Below are 13966 nucleotides of genomic sequence, written 5' to 3' on the forward strand. Positions count from 1 at the left end.
CGAGCAGTTCTTAAAAATCTAGATTGTTTTTAGTGCTTTAAGGCTGTTTTCAGCCTGAAAAATCGAGTTTTTATGCTCTTCAGGATCTTCATAGAATTTTTGACTTATCAGGCCTGAAAGCCCAGTTTTGTACACTGTCCAGTTTTGAAAATGTCATTTCAAGCTTATTCACTATTAAATTGATTTCTACACTAATCGGTGCAAAAAATTAGGACATTTCTAAGAAATTCGGACTGCTTTTAGTGCTTTGAGACTGAAAAATCAGTTAAAAACTATTTATAATAGTAAAAGTTAAATTTGATACTCTTCAACGATGAAAGTAATCAATTTTGGCACTAAATGCTACGATATTAGTTTTGAACAGTAATTTGGACTGGTGTCCGCTGTTTAATTGAATTCTAGACTTGTTTTAATCCAGAAGATTGAATTGTACACTAATTAAAGACCTGAAATAGACTTTTGTCATTTACAATTAGTCATTTCTAGTCTTAAAAGTCAACTTTTAGACTATTTTTAGTAGTAAAAAATCAGTTTTATGGGCAACAATCTTTGTCTTGATTTCCGGACTGTTTTCGTGCTTCAAATCCAATTTCAGACACTCAACAATGCATTGCACTATGAAAAAACTAATTTTAAAACTATTCCTAGTAGTAAATAACAAGTTTTGAGATTATTCAGTACAAATTTGGACTCACATAAGTCTTGAATGATCAGTTTTACACAGTTAGTAGTCTAAAAAATTAAACGCCAGTTAAACGTATTCCAAAAATCCTGTTTTTTTCGGTTTTTTTACTATTTTCAGTTTCAAAAAATACCTCATAAACCTTACAGATGACCAGATTTGAATCCTTTTGAAATTTAAAAGTAAAAAATTCAATAACCCAAATAGACATTTTTGTCAATAATTTTGAATAATATCCAGTGAGCGTAGAAAATAGAGCGGAAAAATAAATAATAATCTCGCTATATCAACTAAATAATTTTCACAAATGTCATTCACATCACATAATGACAATTCATGTCATAAGTACTGGTTCCAAATTTAATCAAAATTAGTCCAACGATCTGACAGTTATAGCAAAAAAACCATTTTTTAAACTGAAATTTGGAGATCTGTTTCTTCCTTAGGAAAATGACATAATACATGTCAACTTGTTTTTGAAGGATTACCGAATGATGAATTATTGACACTTAAAACTGGACTACCCTGTATGGGATTGTGGCTTTGTACCAGTTGACGTCAATTTGTCAATGATGAAAGAGAGCAATAGAAAATAGGAAATCAAATTTATTGCAAATCATATGCAAATCACTGACTTATCAAATTGAAATACTGAGAGATATCGATTTGCATTAAAATTCATTAATCCTTTAAAATGAAATTGAAAATGTGGTAGAGAAATAAGAAGCACAAAAAGTAATCTAACATCTAACCATTGCTTACTACTGAACTCTAGTAGCATATTAAGCTCAGTCAGTAAAATAATGTTTCGATAATAAATAGGTAAAATTTGGTGACGTTTCTTTTGATAGAGAAATGTAATCAAAAGTTGCAATATTAATAACAGAACTGCAATGTTACAGTTTTTAATCATCAAACCGTTAAAATAACAATAAGGTAATAACTAGATAGTACGAATCCAGTCTCATAATTTTATAAAATTAAAATAGAAAGAAGTAAAGTAGATTGATTAGTTAATAAACCAAGCAACGGTACAATTAAAATGTAAAAAGGTTGCATGCAAAACAAGTGTCTGAAACTGAAAGTAAGTATCGAGTATCACGTAAAAATCATGATTTTGACAAATATCTGGGTATCTCGTGCTGACTGCAATGACCTTTGGAAAATAGTAGCTAGTCATGACACTGGTTTCATGAATGAAACCTACTTTACTACAATGTAGTGTGCGTTTCGCTCAAGTTACGTGTTGTATACAATGTTAGGATGACGTAATGCATTCTCAACATTAAACATGAAGACGATGCTTGCACGTTTTGTTCTAGTTTAAGCACTACTGTACCGTCTAAAATCTAATAAGCTATAAATTATACGAAACAAGAACAGTAGTCCACTTAAGTAATTGAACTAGACGAGCTTCATTAATTATTCACACTTCCGCAAATACTATAACTAAAACGTGTAACATAGAAAACCAAGTATGTAAAACAATTGTTATTATTTCCAGTAAACGGCAAAACATTTTCATTTTCTTAATTAGTTCGTTTCCTCGGTCTTATTGCTCTAACAGCTGAATTTTCAAATTAATTTTTACAAAATACTGTTAAATACTTAAAATTAATGTAAAATTTGTTTTTATTTTCTGCACTGCAGTCACGCGAATCTAATCTTCCGCTATTCATCAATGTTTTTTTTCAAACATGCATGAGCACTAGTTAGTGATAATAGCAACTTGAAAAAATCTAAAAAACCGATTGTGCGGCAGATATAAGTATATTCTGTCTGATTTGATTCGTAGTTTACCAGGATGCATATCGTTTTCCAACGGTTTTTTTCTGCAATTACGGTAATTAAAATGTATGCATCGGTGCATATGGAAAAACTATGCATTAGTAGGAAGGCGTAGAAGGGTCTCACAGACGATATTTTTCCTAAATTCCGACTTTAAACTCTAACGAACACTAAATTTCGAGTTTGAACTAAGAAATTAGTTAATTTCCGACTTTAAACTTGGAAATTACTTAAATTTCGAATTTGAATTCGAAAATTAGTTAAATTCCAACTTCAAACTCATAATTTACATTGTCACATTGCAAACCCTATTCGAACTAAAATAGTAGAATTTATCAATGTGACAACATTGCAAACACACTTCAAACCAAATTAGTTAATTTTGTCAGTTTGATAACATTGCAAACGCTCTTCGAACCAAATAATTAAAATTTTTCAATTTGGTAACATTTAAAACACTCTTTGAACTAAATTAGACTAATTTGATCCCTTGGCAACATTGCAAAGACACTTTAAGCTAGAGTAGGAAATCTGATAGTTTTCGGGTAAGGAAGAAACGTCTACCTACTGGAAAGTTTCCGGACGAAATAGAGAAGAGAGAAATAATACTGAAATTAAAAACACATAACCTCAAAATTCACGTTTTATATTGTTTGATTGATGACAAACACTATCATGTTTGTTGTTTGCCATTTCCATATGATTAACTCAAAACTCTCAAATATCGATAATAACAATAATAAAATTTGTAAATAAATATAATAATTAATATGTAAGCAAATCAACAAAGAATAACATTGAATATTGAATTGAATGACAACATTGACAGTTTGATAAGACAAATGTCAATATTGTCAATGTCTATAAACGTCAATACGTCATATAACCACAAACGAAAATTGTGAAATTTCCATATTTTCCTAAGTCTACTTTAAACCAAATTGGTAGAATTTGTCAGTTTGGCAAAAATACCAACATATTTTGGTTGAATTTGTCAGTTTGACCATATTGCAAACACTCTTCCAACAAATCAGTCGAATTTGTCAGTTTGGTCACATTGCAAACACTAATCGAACCAAATTAGTAACATTTGTCAGTTTTTCCATAATTGATCGCCCTCAGTTCATCGTGCTATATTAGCAATAAATACAATTATTAGCAGACCAAACGTTACATAACAGTATTAATTATTCAAACAGATAAACAAATAACATCATTAACTGATGTTTCAATTTAAAGAGCGCCAGATGTATTAATTAAAAATTGACAGCCTAATGTCTGTTAATATACCGAGGAAAATTGATGAGTTTGCCGCTTTGTTACATTTATAAACACCGAGTAATTTGTCACACTTACCTTTGCCGTCTTTTTTCGTTGCTGATTGTTTGGGCCTGATACTTTTTATTGTTGTAAAAAGTTTTTAATATTTTTAATTCAACCGCACTTAATTAAAGCTCTTATTCGGTAATGATCGTAATGAGCTTTTAAGGTGGTAGAGACTAAAGTGCAGCTTCACCGGACTTGATTCGCTTTTATTGCAAAATAATTGGTCGAGACCCAAAGGTTGCAGTCTTGATTACTTGCTGGTAAACTTGGTAAAGACCGTTTATTAGAGGAACATCATGAATTACGGGTATGAGGAGTGATTTTGTTGTTGATTGTGTTATACACGTTGCTACACAATCCCTAAAATACACTTTTAGTAGCAAAGCAGCAAAGCAAAAGTTCTGAAATAGTTATATAGTTAATTAACTAGTAGTAAATTATTAAAGTTTAGTATATCATAAAGAATGAGTAATACTTTGATGGTAAAATACAAACAAAATATTAATAAAAGTCTTTAAATAAGTATTTACGACTTTTCTTTAACTACCTTAAATTCGATTTTAATTCTAGGCTTCTTGCCGAATTCGTCCGATTTAACATAATTCCACAAATTTTATTTTACCCTAATGCGGCTCAGGGTTCCATAGAGTCTTATTTGAATAAATTACTTCGTAGGCCCGATAAATCAACTTTAATTCTGATGATTTAGTGCGCGATTTCCAAAGCTTGTTATGAATTATGTATGAGATTTTGGTTGATACAAATCCAACTGCAAGAGTTTTAGATTAGGGGTTCGCTGTTAATTATGGTAAATAGAATTAATTAAGCTTTGAGGAAAATTGCAGTACGCATAAACTCATAAAGAAAGTATACGGTTTTTGGCAAAAAAATAGCAGTGTACTTAAAATAGCAATATTCTTTGGACTAACGTCTACAATGAAATTTCTGAGAAGTAAATAATAGCTAGTTTCGGTTTCCCGGACAATTATAATTAAAGAGAGCTGAAGTCGAGGGATCCGGTTGCCAGTTTGGTTTTATTTTTATTCTGTAATGATGCAGCACTGCTTGTAATTATTACTTCCAATGTATTGTGACAACAGCAAAAATGTACCCTAATAATAGTTGTTACTAAAAAATTAAACATCTGTTTTGGCTGGGTTTTCTAAATACTGGCGGTGGTATTTTATTATTATTTACTGGGTCAACTAAAACGTGGAAGTCATTTAGATGATTTAGTACACTTTTATGCCTGTTTAATGATAATTTTATTGTTAAAAAATCATTCAAAACTAGGAATCACTACTTAACTTGATTATCGAGTAGCTTAATTTGAAGCCAAGCTTGAAAGAATGACTATCAAGTCAAGTAATTTCTTTCTGTCAAATAGAAACGTAAATATAATTTTAAAAAACTTTACAAATATTACAGAGAATACAATCACAACCTACAAGACAAAAAACAAATAGATAAAACGGCATACATACTACAATACGCTGACGATACCGCACTTATTGTACTACGTTGGGAAGTTAGTAAGCTCAATCATTTCAACACACTTTTTAGCTTTTTTTTTAAATTTGTGGGCAATTAGCCAGCAGAACCATTTTAAACATTCTTCCGATCTTCCTTTAAAAATTTTAGGTAATTAGCCAGCACAATCATTTCTACACATGCTTGTCTTGAAAATTTTAAGCAATTAGCCAACAAAATCATTTTATCGAAATATCTTCTTTTAAAAATTTTAGATTAGGTTAGGTGGACTTTGCTTAACAAAAGTTTAGTTTTTAAACTTTTACTTTTTATTTACTAACCTTACATAGCTTCAATATGACTCTGACCTCATGTGTTACAAAGAAAATTAGCTAAAATATGCCTGTACTTTTATGCCCTGGCTCAAATTTTCTAATTCGTTTTCTTTACTATCAATAAAGTCACTCAGTAGAGAAAAATTTGTAAACAATGCTGATCACATCAAAAAGTCAAATAAAGTGCCTGTTTCTCAAGTATTTGCGTATACTTCTTAAAAAAGTCAAAAAGCTGACGAAAAAATACAAAACCGCATAACTTCGCTAAAAACAATAGTTATTTATGTATCAAGTAATAAAAATCAAACAAACCAAACTAACTGACAGAAGTGATTTGGTCGATCCCGATGAATTTGGGCATTTCCCTGAGGATATAGAGAAGGCAGCAGACAAGGCGTTATAGAAAACTAGCATCCCGAATAATCAAAAAAACGTTACGAGGCGGAATTCAAATGTTTGGGATGACTAAAAAGTCAGTTAATGCTGTTTCCGAAACCGTAATATTAGCTTACTTCAACGAAGGTTTCTTAATTCACTGTGTTGACTTATAGGCAAAAAGGTTCCAGAGCGGTTCTTTGTATTCAAAATTTCTTCTTCTTATTCATATTTAAGATCTCGCGATCTGTTAGTTTTGCAGGCTCCTCTGGATCAGTTCCTAGGAGGTGGACTGCCAGCTGTCCTTCCATCTCTTGGGTGGTCTTCAGGGTGCTCTTTTCCCTATCGGTTTCCCTTCAAGTGCGATGCGTGGCAGTCTTCCCTCTTCCATTCTTCTCACGTGAGCGTACTAATATTCTTTTCTTTGTCCCCCCCATCTTACGATGTCTTGCACCCCACATTGTTCCCTAATGTCAGTGATCCTAATTCGGTCTATTCTGGTTTTTCCCATTATAGTCCTGAGCGTTTTCATTTCGGCTACTCAAAGCATTCTTGTTGCTTTGTTGGTTTCTTCTCTGGTTTCTATTCCGTATGTCATGATTGCCCTGATACAAGTCTTATAGAATCTGACCCTGCTAGCCTTTCATGGCAGACGCTTTGTTGATCTAGCTTCTTAGGTCCTTCACTGGGTCGTGATAACTCGACAGATCCATACCCAGATATTTGAATTGTGAGACTTGCTCTATGATTTTGTCATGAACTACCAGCTTATATCTTATGGGATTTTTCGCAATTTTTAGATATGGTCGTGTTCATCGCTTGGCTGACCTGGCAGAATTTGTGTAGTTGTCTCTGTAGATCGTCCTCCGTTTCCGCGAAAATAGCTGCATCATCGGCATAGCATACCATGCTGATTCTTTTATTCTGTCCCATTCCGTGTCCCATATTTAGTGAAGATACTTCGTCTATAATTCTGTCCATTAAGAGATTGAACAGAAATGGGCTAACGCTGTTACCTTGTCTGATGCCTCCTGGTGTATCTCTTCCGTATAAGTGTCTCCTGCATTTACTTTAGTCATGTTGTTCATATTGAGACTGCGGACTGCTCTTACGATGGTGTCTGGCGTTTCTTTCGCTAGCAGTATATTTATGATGTCGGAGAGGCGAACCCCATCAAATGCCTTGGTCAAATCGATGAAGCAGACATATGCTGGTGTATTAAATTCGATTGATTTTTCTTTTAGTTGTTTGATAATGAATATGGCGTCGGTCGTGGATCTGTTTCGTTGAAGCCTTGATGTTCTTCCCTGTTTGTTATTTGTGTTTCAAGACTTTCCTTCAAAATGTCGGTAAAGAGTTTCATGCTTGTGTTCAGCAGCGTTATGCCCCTGTAGTTGTCTGGGTGCGTCTTCTGTCCTTGATAGGGATAGTTATACTTTTGTGTCATTCTGTAGGTATTTCCGATGTTTCTAAAATTTTGTTGTAGAGGATTTTTAGATGTTTTTCTAGTTCAGGTCCGGCATATTTCAGAAGTTCGTTTGGGATGAGGTCTGTCCCGGGAGCTTTTCTGTTTTTCAATTTTTTGATTTTTGCTATTACCTCTTCTTCGTTCAGTGTTATTTGATAGTTTGTCTCGTAGTTTTCGATTCTTATGGCTTCTTCGGTGTTATAGAGTTTCCTGAAGTATTTTTCCCATACATCTTTGGTGACTCCTTTTGTTTCCAAAAACTCATTTATTGGCTTTTTTCCCCAAAAACCAAAACAAACTGAGGGTTTTTTTCTTTGTAAATCTGTCGAAAAATTAGAAAGTTTCTTCCGAAACAGAAATGAAACTTTCCACCGAGGGTTTGTATACTAGTTTATTTTCAATCATTTATCAGAATCCTGGCAAATTTTTAATAAAATATCTTTTTGAAATATTGTCATCTGTTTGCAAGTCACTGGCCATGGGTAATTTAAACTTCTAAGTAATATTCAAGTAATGTAATAGAAAAAACACTTACCGCATCCGAATTTTTTTTATAGTACTGAGAAGAATAGTTAATTTTTACTTTATCGCCCATTGTCAATGGCGATGGGCTTTTTTGCAACTTTACCCTAGAGCGTAAATCCATGGTTTCCGCCATCGTAACCTAGACGTAAACAAACATAACAGAGCCATTTGTGAGTAAAATATGTGTCTCAAAATTATCTGAAAGTTGATGAGTTTTGTTGATTTTCAAATGTCTGATTATAAATTCAATGTTACCACATAGTGGAGCTTGAAAAGTGACATTAAAATTATGTTCTTTTTTCTTTTTAATTATTTTTTGAAATAAACTCAGAAAGCGGTAAAAACGTTTTTTGAAAATTGTTGTTTTGACGGCTATCTTTAAAACTACTAGTGCATTGAAAACTTAAAAAATATATCAACAATTTTTATTCAGAAGATTTCTTTACTGTAATCCTACTTTATAATAAATAATTTCTACGATACATTTGTATAATACCAATAAATTATACTGACTGCTAACTGCAAAATTGTTCTTACTTTGGTATTTGTTTCAGCCTGAAACCAACCCCCAAGGATGGAGTTACTAAAAGCAATCCCAGCAAAAGACATCGGGAACGACTAAATGCAGAACTCGATACTTTGGCTAGTCTTCTACCGTTTGAACAAAATATCCTTTCCAAATTGGACCGATTGTCAATCCTACGTCTTTCCGTCAGTTACCTACGCACAAAAAGTTATTTTCAAGGTAAGTAGCAGAAAAAAAATCATATTGAAGCTCACATAACTGAAAACTACAGGTACGAAAATTAACATATCACCATAATAACCAACGCCCAAACAAAAATTAAAACTAGTTATCATAAATAACAATTAACCAGTATAAATAGCCATCGCACTAAAGTTCTCTCGACGCAGTTTGGGCCACTTCATTAACCCAGCCTGCTTTAGGACGATTTACTACGATGGTTTTTAATAAGTTTTTGACTTATGAATGTAATCTCTACCTTTTTTTTTATAAGTGTATTTTTTACTATTTGTTTTTCCTTACTTTTAACCAATCTTCTCGTAATAATTACCTTTTGTGCATGAACCTAAGCTGTGAAATTAATTGCGTTTGGTCTGCAGCATTATAAAATTGTGATGTCAAGCTATCAACTGAGGGAAAATTGTTCTGACATATCACTCTGAACAGAAACCATCCATCATTAAACGATTACCGAAATAAGTTGTGCAATATGATTGAGCAGTTTAATTTAATGCGGATTTTGCGTGCTGCTCAACTGCTGGCACGAAGTTACCCAGTTTACATCTGGGCAAGTTCGGAAGGGATATGGGTCGTTGGTGCTAATGAGAGTGAAAAAATTATTTTAATTGGTTTCGAATTAAGCCATTACGGATTTTGCTTTATGGTGACAAGGGAATTGAATTATGTATTTTCTTTTTTAGTTGATGATTAAGGTTAGTTTGTCCTGAGTTGTAGGTAGATTTGAGAGAAAATTTTATTAATCAGTCTATAATGTGTTTTACCGTTTCACATGCTTTACATCATCATAATCAGCCTATCTATACTGTCCTGACAAATTCCACACTTTGGAAAAGATCTGCCTCGAGGATTCTGAGGGAGGCAAAAATTCACTAACCACATCTAAAATTGCCAAAACAAATGCTTTACATATGAAGTTTATTAATAATTGACAAATACAAGACTTTCTGTATTACCAAAATATTGCAAACTTTCATATATCTAGTAACAGCAAATAACCTGATTTAATACTTTTTAAGTTTAATTTGTAACAATACTACTCTAAATAAGTTCTATGGAAAATATTGAAGCAGTCAATATATTTCTTGACAGGTTTAATTTTGAGATTTTTTAGGTTATTGGATCAGAAATTTAATGAGGATTCTAAAAATGTGCTTAAAACAGTCATTTACTCACTCCAAGTGGGTTTTACAGTGGGTTTTCAACTGTAATTCTGTCAGTTAAAAGTTCAAACTTTGACACCGCTTTTCTTCCTGACTTTACCAAATTTTGTAATGTTTTTTCATGTTTTTGGATAGGAATTCCAAAAATGTGCTTAAAACAGTCATTTTCTCTCTCCAAGTAGGTTTTACAGACAATTTTGTCCCTCACTGTCCTTTCAAATAGTGTTTCTGGCAGTTCAAAATTACAACAGCGTTTTTCTCCCTGACTGTACCAAATGTTGTAGTGTTTTTTTTAGGTTATTGGTTAGGAAATTCAAAGGGGATTCCAAAAATGTGCTTAAAACCTCAATTTTTTTACTCCGTGGGTTTTACAGGCGATTTTGTCTCTGATTGTCCTTTCAAACTGTATTTCTGGCAGTTCAGAATTTGACACCGTTTTTCTCCCTGACCGTACCAAATTTTGTAGTGTTTTTTAGGTTATTGGTTAGGAAATTTAATGAGGATTTCAAAAATATGCAAATTTTTTTTATTCCAGGTGGGTTTGACTAACTATTTTGTTCCTGACTGTCAAACTGTGCTCAAAAGTTGCAAAAATCAGGGTTTAGAAAAGTTTTCTGGCAGTATTTGATACAAAACGTGTTTCTGAGATTTATGACAGTTATTTTGACAGTGGTTACGTGACTGCCTAGCTAAGTTATCTTCCAAAAACCACAGGTTACACGTGACTAATGTCAAAACTGTCAACATTTGCCTAGAATTTACAAGAATTACAGTTTAACATAGCTTTCTTACAGTTTTTGAAACAAGACCTGTTTCTGAGATACATGACAATTATTTTGGCAATTGTCAGTAAATTATTGGTTAATTGCAAATTGAATTGCGTCATTTTTCTCGTCTTAAAAACATATTATTTGTCATAATTTAAACATGAGATAGTAAAGAAACAAAGCTGAAAATGATATTTTTTAGAAAATCATATCATCAATAGGTTTGTATGCAGAGCAATTTCTGACTGGTTTCCAACTCAGAAACAGTAAATGTCAAGTTTCATGAATGCTCACGTGACTATGACGTTTTCTGACTTGTAGCCAATGGATGAATCTATTTCTCTGATTACTAACTATTTGGAGATTCTCTCTGCGAACATACCTAATAAAATTCTTTAAACTATCTTAAAACCAATAGGCACTAAGACAACTTTATCGAGCACTTCTTAACTGAATGAATGCATAATTCATGTTTAATAATTTTTTAAGTTGTAGGCAATAAGAAAAATGCAAAACTGTTAATAAAATTAAATAATGAATAAAATGAATCATACTCACTGCTTTAAAAAACTTCAATACTTTATGACAGCTGTAAGAAACTATTGAAACATATGTGCTTTGACAAAATATTGTTATAAAAATGCTATATAGTATTTTTTACAACTATTGTCGGAAAGCTGTTTGCTCTCTATTACATTTTGTAAGGTTTTAACTAACCTCAAAGATTTAAAATAACTACCATTTTGATCTTTACAACGGTGTTAGAACCTTCTCATATAACCTGATGGTTTTATAATGGACACATTATGACATCAATAATAAAACTGATTACAAAACCGAACGAATTTGGTGGTGTTATTTGGGATGACCCTTCAAAAAAATGTCTTTTCATACAAATTATTATAAAAACTATCAAATAAGGAGTATACTTTAACTTTTTTTTAGGTTTTGGTTCTGGTTGGTTTACAGAAAATAATCTACAAGTATGGCTTTCCTTTGCTTGAGTACTTTCTTTCAAGAACAAAACTAAGAACATTGAAAATGCGTAATAAATAATAAATGGAGGGTAAATAATAAACAAGTGTAAAGCTTTAATAATTTCATCAGTATGTTAATTTTCCTTAACAGTCGGTATGAATAAACCTAACACGTTCTTCCTCTTTTCTATCAATGGACGTTTAAATCCTATAAATGATGATCGTTCTATATCACGCGATTGATTTGTCGTTACGCATAGTTTAATATCTATTTCTCGTGCTGGGATAACCGAACATTCCCAAACGAGAACCCATAATCCCCAGCGGGGTATTATTTACCACCGATTAGTGTAACTTATGTCATTTACTCGATCATGACCTAGCCCAAGATCAGCTGTGTTTATTTATGTAAATGTTTACATGACAGTAACAAATCAATCGAGGGTGTTGAACGCATTCTCGCCTTTGCAATGAGAATTTATTTCAAGCTGTTCCTTATTTGTAAAAATATAGAACTTAATGGTATTATAACTAAACTGCTGGTTAAATAAAATGGGATTTTAGATAATCATTCAATATAAATAAATTGTGCTCTACTGGGTTAAAATTTGACGGATGACCAGAGCACATAGACTCAGGACCAAACTAAGCACTTTTTCTCTTCAAAAAATAGAAACAGACAAGGATTCACAACAAGAGTGTGGGAATGTAACAGAAATTGCCTGGAATATTATCATTTGACCACGCTCTTAGAAAAATGCAAATTCCAAACACCACTTTCGCCACAGCTTCTTCAACAACCTGGAAAATTTTGTTCCACATTCCAACAATCAAGTCTAACTTAAAAAGTCAATAAAATCCATTGAGAGAACAAACAACATGGTGTAATTGGGTTTGTCAATTTCTTCAGTTATTACCAAAATAGTATATTCTATATTAAGAGCGGAAAGTATATATTTGCCGCTTGCACATGAAATTTGCAGCTTGAGGCGAAGCCGAACGCTGCAATCATGTAAAAGCGGCAAAAGTACTTTTGGCTCGAAATATAGACGATATTTTTTCGACGACTGCTGTGGGGTGGATTAGAAGGACAACTCGCATCATTTTCGTCGCTCGAACTCATTGTCACCGATAAATCACTTTGACGGAATGTGGTTATTTCAAACAGGTATGTCAAGCGTTGTTATGGAAACGCCGAAAAAAGTTGGTGACTAGATTGTTAGTAGAAAGCGAAAACGCTCTAGAGCAGAAAATCTCTCTTTCTGCTCGCGCGCGGCAAATAACCCCTTTCTGCTTCTAAATGGAAGCGTACATGAGGTACTTTCAAAGTAAGTCGTCGAAAAACATATTTTAGTTCCCCCAAAAAGCGCTACCTTCTTATGATTTATTTTCCTATTTCCTTTATATTTTTTTAGTCAGTTCTAGGAAAGTTCTATTGCACACAATTCAGGAATAGCGGCCCAGACCGCAAAACTGCGAAACAGCAAAATCGATTTTTAATTTAAGTCAAGGGTTGTCTTAGAAAGCAAAATCGAAGGGCTTGTGCTAACCTTCCGGTATGGTAGGCGCCAAGGGGATGGGGGTAGCTTCCGCCCTATAATTATGCAGCAGAGGAAGCGCGGACAAGCGGCGCACAGACAGAATCGATGAGTTTGGAGAATGTGAAGTTGAATAAATACGAGCCCTATGTATAGTGTTATCTGATTGGCCGGTTTTATACAGATATATGTTTACCCTGATATTCTCGTAGACTCTATGGCTACGTTGTCCTAATCGTACACATAGCAACAATTATCGAGTTTAATCGTTTAATTAGCATTTTGTGATATTTGTTCAAGATAGCTTTTATTAAGTAATGAATCAGTCAGAAGAGATATTATAAATTATTAGTTAAATCATCAAATAAAAAAAAATTGCTCTGACCTCTACTGTTTTCTAAATATTGACGACCAGAGCTAATGTAATTTCAATTACTCTGGAAACAGTTTTTAAAAACCTGAAATTCTCCATAAATCATGCAGAAACCTTGTTATTTATTTCATTTTGAGGTCCACCTAACGTGGGTAATATTATTCAACTTAATCAAGAAAAAAGAGGCCGCAAACTGGGTTCGGTCAACTAATGCTACGTGTAAAAACGTGTAATTTACTGCGGTAACTGGCAACAAGTGTACAATTTTTTATTACAACACTTCAGTCCATTACAGTAATTAAGCAGATAGGCGTACGTATCTACCAATGTTTCATTTTGCTAAGTATTTATAGTATAATAGGCCGTTTCGGGAATATTATGACCGATTACGTGGGACGCTTCATGACTTTATTTTT

The 13966-nt window shown here is 33.0% G+C and overlaps 1 protein-coding gene across 4 annotated transcripts in view; it reads left to right on the forward strand.

Annotated features, from left to right (window-relative positions):
- Positions 1–13966, forward strand: part of ss (aryl hydrocarbon receptor spineless) — a 92618-nt gene that overhangs the window by 25876 nt on the left and 52776 nt on the right. For all 4 annotated transcript variants that reach the window (XM_081972223.1, XM_081972224.1, XM_081972226.1 and 1 more), the window contains exon 3: positions 8524–8714. In XM_081972223.1, the coding sequence (XP_081828349.1) occupies positions 8524–8714 (191 nt within the window). The remainder of the gene's footprint in view (positions 1–8523; positions 8715–13966) is intronic.

This window comes from Ips typographus, linkage group LG2, assembly GCF_016097725.1.
Source record: "Ips typographus isolate SLU linkage group LG2, UJ_Ityp_2.0, whole genome shotgun sequence".
Taxonomy (NCBI): Eukaryota; Metazoa; Arthropoda; class Insecta; order Coleoptera; family Curculionidae; genus Ips; species Ips typographus.